This window comes from Eublepharis macularius, chromosome 4, assembly GCF_028583425.1.
Source record: "Eublepharis macularius isolate TG4126 chromosome 4, MPM_Emac_v1.0, whole genome shotgun sequence".
NCBI classification, from domain to species: domain Eukaryota; kingdom Metazoa; phylum Chordata; class Lepidosauria; order Squamata; family Eublepharidae; genus Eublepharis; species Eublepharis macularius.
Window position 1 is genome coordinate 44,492,526 of NC_072793.1, and position 15,507 is coordinate 44,508,032.

At 42.5% G+C, this 15,507-nt stretch overlaps 1 protein-coding gene across 1 annotated transcript; it reads left to right on the plus strand.

Moving 5' to 3' along the window:
- Positions 1-2,473: 2,473 nt before the first annotated feature.
- Positions 2,474-8,433, plus strand: LOC129329260 (G-protein coupled receptor 54-like). Its single transcript, XM_054978743.1, has 5 exons — positions 2,474-2,759; positions 5,313-5,437; positions 5,622-5,757; positions 6,082-6,320; positions 8,086-8,433. Exons 1-5 carry the CDS (start codon positions 2,474-2,476, stop codon positions 8,431-8,433), a joined length of 1,134 nt encoding a protein of 377 aa, XP_054834718.1.
- The last annotated feature ends 7,074 nt before the right edge of the window (positions 8,434-15,507 follow it).

Genomic DNA, 15,507 nt, shown 5'->3' on the forward strand with positions numbered 1-15,507 from the left:
ATCTCTTTAATTTCCGGCAGAGAGCTGCTATTATGATTTAAATGGGATAACCTGATGTATAGTGCTCATGTGATACTACGAGGTACAGCTGATGGTTAGAGTTGGCATTAAGGCCAAATTGATGGTGTCCCTGAGTCTTCCAATTTAAAGCGACTTAAAGTGTGAGGGCCACATCCTGATCAGGTCCACACAGCACAGTAGGCTGAGGCATTCTTATTCTCCCCTCTCATTACAACTGCTGAAATGGCTTGACATACACACACATGCTGTTGGTGTTTTGTTATTTGAAAAGGCAGTGAGGGGGAAGCAGGAATGTCAGCCTGGTGCTACAGGACCGATCAGAAACACTGTTTTTGTTTAACTGTAGTATTGGTTGACAGGAGAGGGGAATCATTATAATTCTGAAAGTACATTTCCAACCCGCTCTCTAGAGTACTCCTTTCAGCCCTAAGCAGATACCTGCAGTAACCAGTATGAAAGCTGCTACAAAAGGAAGAAAAGACTTATCATCATATCAGAACAGTTCATAAAAGCAGAATGAGAAAGTTATTAGTGGCAGGCAGCTGTGGTGGTGGCGCTGGCAGGGAGTAAGAAGAAATCACAGTCAAGATTCGGAATAAAATATCATTCAAGATAAGAGAGCTCCTTTAATGTGAAACTAAATTATAAGAAATATAGGCAACTCATATCTTAACAGTTCTGGTCTGCTATGGTTAATATAGATATTGATTGGTAAATGACAGAAATTTTGGGGGGGGGGTTACATTTATTGAAGACATGCTGATATATTTAAAAGTTACATCAAATTGATTGAGTCACAATCTATTTTTGACATTTATAAGCAAGCCATGATAAATACTGTTCTTTATTGGTAAATGATAAAATAATAAAATTTAGTCATTTACTGAGGGCAGTTAGTTAGTTAGCTTTGAGCTCTACTTATAAGTATCAGAAATTATTCCCCCTCCCACAGGGGTTGGAGTAGACACGTACATGCCAGTCATGTAAATGTTGCCCTATCATGATGAAGAATGAAAAGGAGGATGCAGTTTGTTCATTAATCAAGGAGCCTCCTCAGATTTACCAGGAAATGTCAGAAAATAATTATCTTAAAAATCTTTAAAATGTCAGTCTTAAAATGTCAGTGTAAATATCAATCTTCACTGTGTTTTGCCGTCAGAATTTTTAAAGAAAAAAATTCTAGCAAGGATTTTCCCCTTCCTAAAAATATGTTTCCCTCAGCTTTTTGTCTTTTTTTAAAAAAAGTTTTCCCTCAGTTTTTATTTTTCACAGCAGTGTATTTGATCCTAATAGAAAGTTTTCAAAATGGTAAATGTTGGAAAAGAAAAACCAGTAATTCAGCAACTTGGTTTCTCATATAACTGTCAAAGAGTTAAATATTCTGTAGGACAAGAAAATCAGACAAGGAGCTGCTGTTGTGGTGAATCAGCTCTGATGAAAGAGAAAGGCTTGCGATTTCTGTCTCAGGACAGTTACATGGAAGAGAGAGAACAGGAGCCAGCCAATACCATTAAGGAAAACAATAGTAAAGAATAATTCTGGTAGCAAGCCACATGCTTTAACAAATATGTACCACTCCCCCAGCTGAGCTTCAGAGAGAACCCAGGAATCTGGTCTGTAATCTCCCTGGTTCTTCTCTCTATATCAAGAGTGTTGTTTGTGAGCCTGTATACAAGGGAGATGGTGCTGGAATGAAAATATACACCGTTCGGATGGGCCGTCTAATGTACATTTGCTGCATCCTTGGTCCTCTCCCTCACACAGTTACAAACAGCATCCGTGAGAGCCAATCAGAGCTGCCTCTTCCACCTCTCATCATTAAGTTCGGCTTGCTCTGCTTGCCTAGTGTCTCTTCAGTGTTCAGAGCCCAGCATCAGTCATGGTGAGTCCTGAGATGCACTAAAGGAGGCTGGAGGAAAAGAAGGAGCTGGCACAGTAGCCCCTCCCTCTTCATGGCAGAAAGGTCAGCCTGGAAAGAAAGGGAAGAGTTCTCAGCATGTTGTGGAGTCAATAAGGAGGACTTTGTTCTGGCGCAAGGGGAAGATTCCAAAAGCCTTGGAAGACAAAAGATCACAATGGATATGGGATCATCACTGGCACAAAAGGTACTGTCCGGCTGGTCTACCAACCCCATCTCTGCTCCCACAGCAGCATCATTTGCTACTAAGGACAGAGGGAGCAGATAGTGGAGGAAGCAGTTTAATTGTCCTTTCTGTCAGTCCAAGTTTGTCTTAAGTCCTAAAGTCTATGGGGGATTGCCCCAAATTTGCCAGTCAGCTCAATTTCTACCAGGACTATAGAAGAGATTGCACACCCCTTGGGCATAAGTAGCTACAGCACCTTCCTACCAATTTTGTGTTTCTAAGACAGAGACTTTCCAGCCAGGCTTTTCAGAGGGACAGGTGGCACATTTCTGGCTGTTGACAGGAGATGCCTTGGTACTCCATTCAGAATGGATGCTGAGCCTTTGCATTCAGAGGCCTGGCCCAGCTGGACGGCAGATCCTACACCCTGGCCAGGCAGTGCCAAGCCCAGCACAGGTATCCTCGAGGGTGGGATGCACTTGTGGATCTTTAACAACAGTGGAGAGGATACCTCTCCCCCCTTTCTGACCGATGCATGGCTTGTGCCCCTCTTCTATGCCCTCATCATGCTGCTTGGTCTGGTTGGGAACTCATTGGTCATCTATGTCATCAGCAAGCACCGCCAGATGCGCACGGCTACCAACTTCTACATTGGTGAGTGAACCATCCACCTTTACCTGCCTCCTATCCTTATTTTTAGGGTTGCTCTGTAGCTTCTTACCTTTCTGACCATTGGCACTTCTGGTCCCCAAACTCTAAACTACAGCACCCATTAAACGGGTGAAAAGAGAACCAGATGTCTTCCAGCCCAGCTATTTTGTCCTGATCTGCAGCCCCCATCATTGATTTCCATCTTTGACTCTTACTAAATATGTCAGATTGTGCCCTTTGTTCCCAGTCAGGTTTTTTAATCATACAGTGTAATCCTAAATAGAGTTGTATCTATCTAAGTCAATGTGCTTAGAAAGGCGTAACTTGGCTTAGAATTTTATAGCAAAGTATTTCTATCCCTGGCATTTATAACCCTTTTCATTGTCACTGACAGTCATTTGTAATATACAACCCTGATGGAACAAAAGGTGATTGAAAACTAATATGATAGTGAATTGAGAGCATAATACCTGTTTCTTCAAGTTTATTTCATTCTTAAAGGATTCATGCTATGATATGCCGTTCAGTAGACAGTGTTTTCTAATATTGGAGCTGGCCGCTTATCTCTTAAGATTTGCCTTGATTGCATTTGTTGATCTTACAGACACCTGATTAAAACATACCTGTTCTATAATTGCTTCGTTATACAGGTATGGATGAATAACAGAAGCCCATAACTTCCTGCTAGCTCAGTCCCTGGGTTTATATCCTTTCATGCTAATTTGCTACAGCAAGGAGAGAATTTTAGTTTCCTGCATGTTCTCAGTTACCTGTCAGATAAAAACAGGCAAGTTTGTTTTAACTTCAAAGAAATGTAATTTTTTTCTGCCAACTAGAAGATACCACAAATATTAATGAATGTATTTCACATAGTATACATTGGTCAGAGTATCAGACTAGAATCTGGGAGACCCAGTTTCAAATCCCTGCTCTGCCACAGAAGCTTGACCTTGGGCCAATAACACACTTTCAACCTATCCTACCTCACAGGATTGTTGTGAGAGTATAATGGAGGAAGAAAGAACAATGCTGTTCTGACCTTCTTGGCAGAAGTGCAGGATAGAAATAACTAAATATATATTTGCAATTTTATTATATTTATATCCTGTCTGTCTTCCTAGAGTTTTTAATCATAAAAGATTTAACTGCATTATTACCATGTTCATAATCTCAGTACTCATAAAGTATTAGCAGTGATAGATTTTGTGCCTTTTTTTTTCAAAAGAGCAAATATTGTACACATCAAACAGTTAAAGATAGAGGCTGTGTTCCAGAAGTAGATATTACTTTAGCACTAATGGTACACAATGAGAATATCTACATGCATACTATCTCTTTGGTAGTGAGAGGATTCTCTCCCTTTTCTTCCTTGCCTGTGTACGAAATGAGCCCCATTCATTGAAATGTGTTAAGAAATTCTATCCAGCCTTGCTTGAATGGCACCACCTCTGAGCTTCAGCACTGCCTTTGTCTCCGTCAAGGGGAAAAGTTCTTGGAAAGCATCTCCAATTCATCGGCTGGAGCTGGACTGAACTACAGAGTTGCTTCCCTGAGGGGCCATCATGTTGTTGTCCAGTGGAGAGTCCCAAAGGGGAAGGCTTTACATGGTCACCCATTTTCCATTTCCTTGAGCAACCAAAATGTGCATAGCCAACTTTTGTGCTAAGTATAGCATACAGATGGAGGGATCTTTTCTTTCTGAAAGATAAGGCCAAATGTACATTATTCCGGTCACACCTCTGAGCATTTTCTCTTGCTTAATCAATCTCTGAATTTGTTTTGCCGAAAGCTGAATCTGGCTGCTTCGCAGTCCCATTGCAGGGTTCAGTTTTTTGTACATTGCATGAAATGTACTGGGATGTGCATGGGAACCTAGGTGCAATTGCACAAACAGTGTTATTTTATAAGAAACTTTTAAGTCCTTGAGTGCATAATGCAGAGAAAAGGAAGCACATACGTTTGTGAAATATACAAAGATTATTACCGGGATAGGAATGAAACTAAACTGAATTGTAATGCAACAAGAGTGCTGGTTTTACTTACATATTTTCCATCAAGTCACTCACAACCAATTTATGGAGGCTCCAGCAAGGGACTTTCAGGGCAAGTGAGAAGCAGAAATGGTTTGCCATTGCTTTCCTCTGCAGAGTCTTCTTTGGTGGTCTCCCATCCAAGTACCAACCCTGCTTAGCTTCCAATATCTGACAATATCAGGCTATGCCATGCCAACTTCCCTCCCATACTGATTTTAACCACATCGTTATTCTGTTGTATTCAGGACATATTGGGGAATATCCTACCCCTGTCCTCCTTACTCCACTGAGCAAAGTTGAAAGGCTTCTTCCAGGCTCAGGACTCAGAGCCTTCCTCCAACTTAAGGCTCTTAAGTAGTCTTAAGGCTACTTGGAGGATGGGTTGGATCCATCCTATTGCCACTCCAAGGTCTATGTTGGTTGGAATGCTAGATGATGCAATAGGACTCCATCTTTAAGCTGAGGAGTATGGCAGACAGCCAGCGTTAGTCTTATACTGATATAATCTCTATGTCTCTTGCAGCAAACCTGGCTACCACTGACATCATATTCTTAGTCTGCTGTGTCCCCTTCACTGCCACACTCTATCCCTTGCCCAGCTGGGTTTTTGGGGACTTCATGTGCAAATTTGTCAACTATTTGCAGCAGGTGAGCTTAAGTGGCGGAAGAATCTGTGTGATATTTCAGTGTACAGAGATGTGATTATATAAGTAGCTGTGGGTATGCCTTATGCAAATGTACTTATGTCTTATGGAAGGAGGGGCTGACTTCAAAGGTATACATAGCTAACTTGATTTCCAGCCCTTCACTATTGCCCTTGTTTTCTCAACAGGTGACAGTACAGGCCACCTGCATCACTCTGATGGCAATGAGTGTGGACCGTTGCTATGCTACGCTGTATCCACTGCAGTCCTTACGTTACCGAACCCCTCATGTAGCCATGGCTGTCAGTTTTGCGATCTGGATTGGTGAGTGTGCCCCGCAAGAGCTATGCATACATAGCTAGAGGGCTGAGACAGGAGTTTCATGTGAAGGAGCCAGAGTTGGACCTAAACCCTAACCTGTCCATCTTGCTTTCCAGGATTTGCCCCGTAAACCCATATAGAATCCTGTAATAAGTTCTCCACAATGTGTCGCTACTAATTCCTGGTCTTAACAGTAATATCACACAATATCGGAATGAAGACAGTTCTTCACTTTGCCCCCAAGTTCAGCTTTGGTTTTGACCTCTGCAGGTGACACAATGGTGCTTTGTCCTTGAGGGCTTTGAATTCTCTGTCTTTGACCTCCAGGTTCCTTCATTCTCTCACTGCCTATGGCTATATACCATCGCACTGAGGTTGGCTACTGGTATGGCCTGCGCACCTATTGTATTGAAGCCTTCACCAGCAAGAGCCAGGAGCGCAGTTTTATTCTGTATACTTTCCTGGCTGTATATCTATTGCCTCTGTTCACCATATGCCTCTGCTATTCCATCATGCTCAAGCGCATTGGGAATCCTGTGGTAGAGCCCATTGACCATGACTATCAGGTAGGTGGGAGTGCATCCTTCCATACTGCCCAGTCCAGCAGTTAAGAAGATCCTCTTCTCAAGCCCTGCTTTCTGAAGGTCAGGCAGGTGGTGAGTAGAGACAGGACTTTTTCAGTGGTGGTGCCTTGCCTTTACAGTGCTTTCCTTCTTGAGACTTGCGGGGAACCTACCTTTCTCTCCTTTGGGTACCAGGCAAAAATTTTATCCAGGCTTTTAACTGATAACTTTAATGATCTGCTTCTAGCCTAAGTACTGTTTAATGAATATCATTTCAGGCTGCTCATTGTTTGTTTTATATTGTTTTTATGCCTTAGCTTGCTATTAATGGTTTGTTTGGTTTTGTTGATTTAGTTATGAGTTTCCCTCAGCAAGTCTCTGGAGAGGTGACATATACATTTTCTCAGGGCTTTTTTTCTGGGAAAAGAGGTGGTGGAACTCAGTGGGTTGCCAGCACAGGGGGCAACCCTTGGTGGGAGGTGGTGCCTCGGTACCACATGTGCGCACGCAAAGTGTGTGCACATTCCCAGGGCCAATGACATCACTTTGGGTCAGCTGGAACAAGGGGGAATCGCCCTTGGTGAAAATGATCACATGGCTGGTGGCCCCGCCCCCTGATCTCCAGAGAGAGGGGAATTTAGATTGGCAATCTAAACTCCCCTCTTTCTGGAGATCAGGGGGCGGGGCCACCAGCCATGTGTTCATTTTCAAGAGGTTCTGGAACACCGTTCCACTGTGTTCCAGCCCTGCATTTTCTCAATAAATAAAAAAGTGGAGGACAGTTATGGAAGGTTGACCCTGTTCCATTCACGATTGAGCCTCTGCTTCAGCAGCCCAGATATGGTGTGCTTCTAGTGAAAAGAAGTTCTGTCAGGACTGGATGAGCAGAAATGTGTGTATTCAGGAAGGGCAATGAAAAGGATCAAGGTATGGGAGCACCTTCCCTGTGAGGAAAGGCTAAAGAAGTTAGAACTCTTCAGTCTTAAAAAAAGATGACTATGCAGGGGGAGAGATGACAGAGGTTTATAACATTATTAATGATGTGGGAAAGTGGATAGAGAGAACTTCTCTGCTCTCACCCAAAATATGAGAATTTGACACTGGATACTGAGATTTTGTGCTAATGTAGATCCAGAGGAGTTAGCCATGTCAGTCTGCAGTAGCAAAATAGCAAAGAGTCCAGTAGCACCTTTAACACTAACTTTATTGTAGCATAAGCTTTTGAGAGCCACAGATCTCTTCGTCAGATGCATGGAGGGTATGAAGAAGCTGGCCAGAGATATAAAGGTGGTGATGGGAGTGGGGAGAGGGTGCAGGGAACAAGGGTCATGTAAATGTAAATAAGTTCATGAAAGAGGTGGAATGCACAATCCAGACTGGGTATGACCCCTCCCCTCCATGGCAGAATCTGAATAGAATGCCTGAAGGCAGTTACTTTTAGTAACTGCCTTCATAGTCTCTATTCAATCCAAGTCTGAATGAGTCAAATTTACATATGAATTCCAGTTCAGCAGTAACATAGCAATTGCAATTGCCTTCTTCCTTAAACCCAGACTTCTGCTCTACCTGACTAGATTCTCTTTCTTACCCAAACTGGAGATGAATTGTGCTACCAGCCTGACCTACCTCACAGGGTTGTTGTAAGGGAAAAAATGGAGAAGTAAGGACATATGCACACCACCTGAGCTCTTCAGAAGGAGTGCAGGATAAGACATACCCTTCTTAACTCTGGGTAGGCCATGTATCCTCTTCTCTTCAATCTCAGCAGGTGCAACATCTGTCAGAGCGTTCAGCCGCCATGAGGGCCAAGATTTCCAAGATGGTTGTAGTGATTGTGCTGCTGTTCACCATTTGCTGGGGTCCCATCCAGTTCTACTTGCTCTTTCAGGGCTTCTATCATCACTTCCAGGCCAACTATGCGACCTACAAGATCAAGACATGGGCCAATTGCATGTCATATGCCAACTCTTCTCTCAACCCCATTGTCTATGCATTCATGGGAGACAGTTTCCGCAAATCCTTCAAGAAGGCATTCCCCTTCCTCTTCCGTCAGCGTGTACAGGACAATGGCACGCACTCAGGCTCCCATAACGCAGAGCTAAAATTTGTCACTTAACTTTGCCTTCACCTGCATGATTGAGAACTCTGCTTTGTGTGATTGCCAAAGGTCATGGAGACTAAGATGATGAAACTGGATGCCTGCTTATGGTGGTTATTCCTATACAACATACAATGACTGAAACATTAAGGATCCTCGTTCAAAATTAAATTCATTCAGTGTACATAAAGACATGTTAGTGACTGTGGATTTTAATTTTCAATTTTTCAGAAGCCTAAGCTAAACTGCTAAACCTCAAGAACAGGGTAGTGGGTAGGGTGAAGTCACTGAGTTGTGTGCTCCACCTGGAACTTTAATTCACTCCATCTGGGAATTTTGAGGGCTTTTAAATTTGTAAGATTTTAACATAAGGAATAAAGAGCTGCTTTTGAGAGGAGAAAAAATTCTGGTTAAAAAGAATTAGTGGCAGATAATGCCCTCATTCCCCCCCCGCCCCCCACCCCCCCAGTACTGCTCCAGACTTCACTCATCTGGTCCACATAGCGCTGCCTACCCCAAAATCTCTATCAACCATGCTTAAGTGATCTTCTCTTAGCTACTATGTATGCGAACATGGCACGGTGCTTAAAAAGGGTAAGAGAAAAAATTATGTATTCAAGGAGAGTATTAATTAAAGTGTGAAAACCTCTGAATCAACTCAGAGTATAACAGGATACAACTACCTTGGAAAAGCTAAGCAGAGTTAGCTAGAGAGCCAGTATGGTGTAAGAGTTAGAGTGCAGTCTTACACAAAGTTACACCCTTCTCAATCAAGTGACTTAAGGTTGCAGTGCCAGAGTACTAGACTAGGAATGTGCAAATCTCCTCTGCCAGAAAACTCACTGGATATCTCTGAGCCAGTCACGCTCCCTGAGTGTAACTTACCTCAGACGGTTGTTGTGAAGCTAAAATGGAGGAAAGAATAACCATATGTACCACCCTTAACTTCTAGGAGGAAGTGTGAGATAAAAATGAAATAGATAGATATGTCTGGGTGTGGTCTGTGTCTAAATTAGGAGATCTCTTGGGAACCTCATGTAATCTGCCTTTTGAATTTTATTTTTTTGTCATTTATACCCTGCCGTTCTTGCAATAGGGAACCAAAATGGCTTATTTCATCCTCCTCTTCTCTATTTTATCCTCCCAACAAACCTGTAAGTTAAGCTGAGACTCTGTGACTGGCCCAAGGTCACCCAATAAGCTTCCATAACAGAGCAGGGAATTGAACCTGGGTCTCCTAAATCCTAGTCCCGTACTCTAACCACTACACCACAGTGGCTGTCTGATAATCTTTGATAATCTACTTTGAGTTCTGTGATGGAAGAAAGGTGGATATAAATAAGTATTTTAATCAAAAAATTGAATAAAATACTTATTTATATCCACCTTTCTTCCATCTCAGAACTCAATTTTTTTTATGCTGGGAAGGGAAGAAGTCTCTTCAGACTGTCCTGAGGTATCCTGGATAGTGATAGAACCAAAATGAAGGATCTCTCTCCATCTCAAGCTGTTTGTTTGCTTGCTTGCTCAATCTCAATCAAAATGCATCTCTCTTTCTCTCTAGCTAGCAAAATTTAGCAACGCTGTCCATCAAAATGCCTAAGAAAATGCCAATCACTTGCTCTGTGAAACTAGCTCTCACCTTTTGACTGGCAACCAGTAGGAGATGATGTCACAAGGAAGAATTTGTCACAGCAATGTTGGTAACTTGTCTTAACATGAGATAGCATTCTTCTTGAGTCCTAATATTAGTTTTGGTTTTTAATGTTTTTTAAAATTAATGTTGAGCCCTAATATTAGTTTTGGTATTTATTTATTTATTTCAAATTTCTATTCCGCCCTCCCCGCGAGCGGGCTCAGGGCGGATAACAACATATTAAAATACAAAATACAATAAAAACAACATATTAAAATACAATCAAAATCCATACACATTTAAAACAGGATGGCGGACAGCCTTCACAGGGAGGGTTAAAATTTTATACATCCTTTTTTTGATGGTTGTTGTGGGTTTTCCGGGCTGTATTGCCATGGTCTTGGCATTGTAGTTCCTGATGTTTCGCTAGCAGCTGTGGCTGGCATCTTCAGAGGTGTAGCACCAAAAGACAGAGATCTCTCAGTGTCACAGTCCGGAAAACCCACAACAACCATCGTTCTCCGGCCGTGAAAGCCTTCGACAATACATCATCCTTTTTTTCTTCGTCTTTTTTTCATGTTTTTTAATGTTTTTTTAAAGTAATGTTGAGCTCTTTATGTATCATACAGGATAAATAAATGCTAGAGACACATTGATCATCAACCAAAAGTGAAGTGGTCTTTGCTCAACCACTTTCCCCCAAAATACAACACAGAGGCTTCATGAAAGGGAGAAACAGCACCAGCCGTACAAAACAATGGGCCCATTAGTCTGCAGTTGCTAGTAGGAGAGACTGTATTGGGACCTTGCTTCCTGATGGAGTAGCTGGCTTCCTTATGGAGTTGATGGCTCTCTCTTCTCCTAGTACTATAGCTTTTGTATCACTGTTTCCCTCATATCACATTGAAAGGGCTAATGTAGCATAGTGGTTAGGTGGTTGGGCTTGAATTAGTACTTTGACGCCCATTACTGCCATGAGGTTGGCAGGTAGCCTTAGTTAAGCCACTGTTCTCAGTCCTAGCTTCCCAGCAATATTGTGGGGATAATAACAATACTAACCAGCAATTCAGCATAATCTCATATTTTTGTTTAATTCTACTGATTTCCCAGGCTATGATATTTCTCCCAGTCAGATCCTTATAAAGGAGGAGCACAGAGCATTCCCAGCCAATCACCTTTGGAGAGAAACTACAGAAAGTGACAGGAGGAAGTGTTCCTTCTCTCCTTTGTGAGAGTGGAGCCCCTTTTTAGATGGATAGGGGCACCTTGTTCAGGGACCTGTAGATTTGCGCCCCTTGGTTCAATTCACTTGAAACTTGGGAGTTAGTGGACAGGCAGCATTAGCTCTGCTGTAATTTAGGTTGGTTGAAAAAACAGCCACTCTAGTTCCTTCACCCAAAAAGAGTCCCCATAATGGCAGACCTACAGGGCAGGATGACATGGAGATCGTCTTCAACAGAAGTCTTCCTCACATTGTGAAAGGAAATGAACAGGCTGCAACAAGGAAGGATGGGAAATGAAGCATTTTCAACAGAAAGATAACCACTTTTTATTGTTACTGTAAGAGTTGGAAAACAAAATGAATGCCAGTGGCAGGGTGGAGCCCTCCTGCTAGACTGCCACTTGACTGCCATTTTAGGATGTTAGAGAGAGGTGTGGCTACCCGGAGGCACCTACTCTGGGAGTCTGTAAAATTGAACCTCTTTGTTCAATCTATGTGAACATGATGTGAGCAGGTGTGTGAACTGGGGAGGAGCAGGAGCCACCCCCCACAATGCAAGGAGATGAGAGAGGAAGAAGTAGCCACCACTGCCCCCTCCATGAGCTGGCAATGGAGGCAGGCAGATGGCTGGGGAAAGAGGAAGAGCAGGAGATGGAACTGCTGCCACTGTGTTTGTATGGAGATGGCAGTAAAGCAGATAGGTTAGTGAGTGAGGCAATGCAGGTCGTAGGAGAGGAAGGAGCCACCCCCTCCCCCACAACCCGGTATGAAGCAGCATACCGTGATGGACATAGAACGGCTGACAAGGAGGCGAGTGAGATCTGGTGAGTGGGCAGCCCCATGATCACCCCGGCTAGCCTTGCAGAGTCCCTGCTTGTGTTGTTATAGTGTTTAAAAAGGAACCACAACAAATGCTCTTCAACAAGTTGTCCTCTATAGAGGCAGGAATAGGTTTTTAAACTTTGCCGTGAATCTTAGCTCCCTCTAATGAAATTTCCCCATCAACACCAACAACACACATGCATTCAGACATACATACTGAACTGTCTTATGGCACCCTTGACTAATTCTTATTGCCTTTAGTCAAACTGTCTGCAATACCAATCAGGTGTCAGGTAAGTTGCCATTAGCAAATACAACTGCTGACTTTTACGGTTTCTAAGGCAACAAAAGGTAGACTAGGTTCAGGAACAATGGCTGTCTGAGCATATTATAGAAAAACTAGGTCAAGAACATTAAGTGTCAAATGAAAGACTATATTCAAGACTGCCAGTAACAGTAACTGAGTAGAAAAGGTGACCATCTTCACTGAAGACCACCCTCAGGTTAAGTGCCATTATTTTATAGTAACTAAAGGCAACGGACATGAAGCCTGCAATTCACCTGGGGTTGTTCTTAGTATCATAGAATCACAGGGTTGGAAGGTACCTCTAGGGTCATCTAGTCCAACCCCCTGCATAATGCAGGAAATTCACAAATACCTCCCCCCACCCACGCATCCAGTGATCCTTACTCCATGCCCAGAAGATGGCAATACACCATCAGGATTCCTAGCCAAACTGGCCTGGGAAAAATTGCTTCCTGATCCCAAAGTGGCAATCGGCCTTACCTTGGGTATGTAAGAAGTGGAGATGAGAACTAAGCACTGATCTAACCCTTCCTGCCTCCCTCGCAGAATCAGCATTGTTGTCAGATGGCCTTCTAGCCTCTGTATAAAACCTCCAAAGAAGAGCTCACCACCTCTCGAGGAAGCCTGTTCCACTGAGGGACTGCTCTAACTGTCAAGAAATTCTTCCTAATGTTTAGCTGAAAACTCTTTTGATTTAATTTCAACCTGTTGGTTCTGGTCTGACCTTCTAGGGCAGCGGAAAACAACTCCACACCATCCTCTATATGATAGCCCTTCAAGCACTTGAAGATGGTTATCATATCACCTTTCAATCATCTCCTTTCCAGGATAAACATATTGAGCTCCTTCAACCTTTCCTCATAGGACTTGGTCTCCAGACCCCTCACCAACTTGGTTGCCCTTTTCTGGACACGTTTCAGCTTGCCTCTATTCTTCTGAAATTGTGGTGCCCAAAACTGAACACAATACTCTAGGTGAGGTCTAATCAGAGCAGAGTAGATCTGGACACTATGCTTCTGTTGATATAGCCCAAAATCATATTTGACTTTTAAGCTACCACATGACACTGCTGACTCATGTTCTACTAAGACCCCTAGATCCCTTTTGCACATACTACTGCCAAGACAAGTCTCTTCCGTCCTATAATTATGCATTTGATTTTTCCTACAGAAATGCAGAACTTTATATTTATCTCTGTTGAAATTCATTTTATTTGTTTTAGCCTAGTTTTCCAGCCTTTCAAGATCACCCTGTATCCTGACTCTGTCTTTTACACCTCCCAATTTAGTATCATCTGCAAATTCAATAAGCAATTCCTCTATTCCTTCATCCAAATCATTTATAAAAATGTTGAACAGAACAGGTCCCAGGACCGATCCCTGAGGCGCTCCACTTGTCACTCTTCTCCAAAAGAATGAGGATTGAGGAACTATTGACAAGCACTCTTTGGGTGTGATCTGTCATCCAGTTACAGATCCACCTAACAGTAATAGGATCCAAGCCACATTTTACCAACTTGTTGACAAGGATATTAAGTGGAACCTCATCAAAAGCCTTACTGAAGCTGAGAAAAAAACTATGTCTACAGCATTCCCTTGATCCAGCAAGGTAGTAACTTTCTAAAAAGAAAAGAAAAGAAATAATGTTAGTCTTGTTCATAATGCCATTAAAAATAAATCCAGTGTTATTCACAAATATACAATCAGATTGAAAGCGCATAGACAAAGCAGGCAGCAGATGTCCAGAGAGCAACCTGTGCCGCTTTCCTCCTCACAACTGCATCCCCACAGTTTCTCCTCCTGCGTTCAAAATCTCTTCCATTTTCTTTTAAACTTAATAGCCATCATAGCCTTCTGCAACTTTAATTGGACCCTGGCATAGGAGAAGCCAGTGTGTGTATAGATGTATGACTCCTATGTGGCTTTCCCCTGCAGAGCCAATAGTAGTTTAAGGGATGGGGAACTGAGCAGAAATAAAGAAGGGCTAAGGTGCAGCACAAAAGTGAAATTAAAACTACAAATCCGTAAGTGATGTGAGAACACAGAGCCCAGAGGCATACAGTTGACTTTCTTCCTCTCTTTCTTCCCCTCCAATGCCTGATTCCCCTGCAATTGCTAAAAGAATCCAGCTCACCATGTATGATAAATATGTATTAGCTGGCCTGTTTTTGCTGTTACAGTATTTCATTTCATGACAATATAACAGAAAATAAAGCAAACGAAGTACATATGGGTGGCATGCCATATATCCCAAGAGCCATGGTTATTTCAAGTCTTCCCAAACCCCTGACATACAGACATTTGTTAAATAAAAGAGGTCATTTACTAACATTATGCTGATGATACTAGGTTAGATATATTGTCGAAGGCTTTCACGGCCGGAGAACAATGGTTGTTGTGGATTTTCTGGGCTGTATAGCCGTGGTCTTGGCATTGTCAGGAACTACAATGCCAAGACCACGGCTATACAGCCCGGAAAATCCACAACAACCATACTAGGTTAGTTTTATGTCAGTTTGGGTTGCCACCCTCTGGATTAAAAAAATTCTGGCAAGGTGCCTCCCTGTATGCATGTTAAGCAACCCAGTTTCTCTCTTTCCCCTGCCTCTCTCCCGTCAAGAAGTTTCTTGATTTCAGTGCAAGAAAGTATGCGTTGCCATGTCAGTCTGCACTGTTGTAGCAAAAACATCAGAAACATCTGCTTCTGAGGATACACACATTACTTCTGCCTTGTTAAAATGACCCCAAAAAACCCTGCCTTGATTTAAGCAACAGATCCCAGCCAATAGAATATCCATGTTAGTTTATAACAAAGAAACCTCCATTTTTAGCAACAGCAGAGATGATAAACTAACCAATTAGTTTTAATTGTCGCTATTTGTGATGCTCTGACCCACCTAGTGCCTTTTACAGTTTTTAGTTAACTATCAGAGTAACGGTGAAAAGTTAAACCCTAAAGCACAGTTTTCCTGCCTTTTTATCATTCTGCTAAAGTAACTTGCTAAGAGAATGAAACACACTCATACATCCCCAGCGACTGGTGTTCTTGCCATGCTCAAAGACCGAGATAATGTGATAACTACCATCTGCAATACTCGGTCACTGC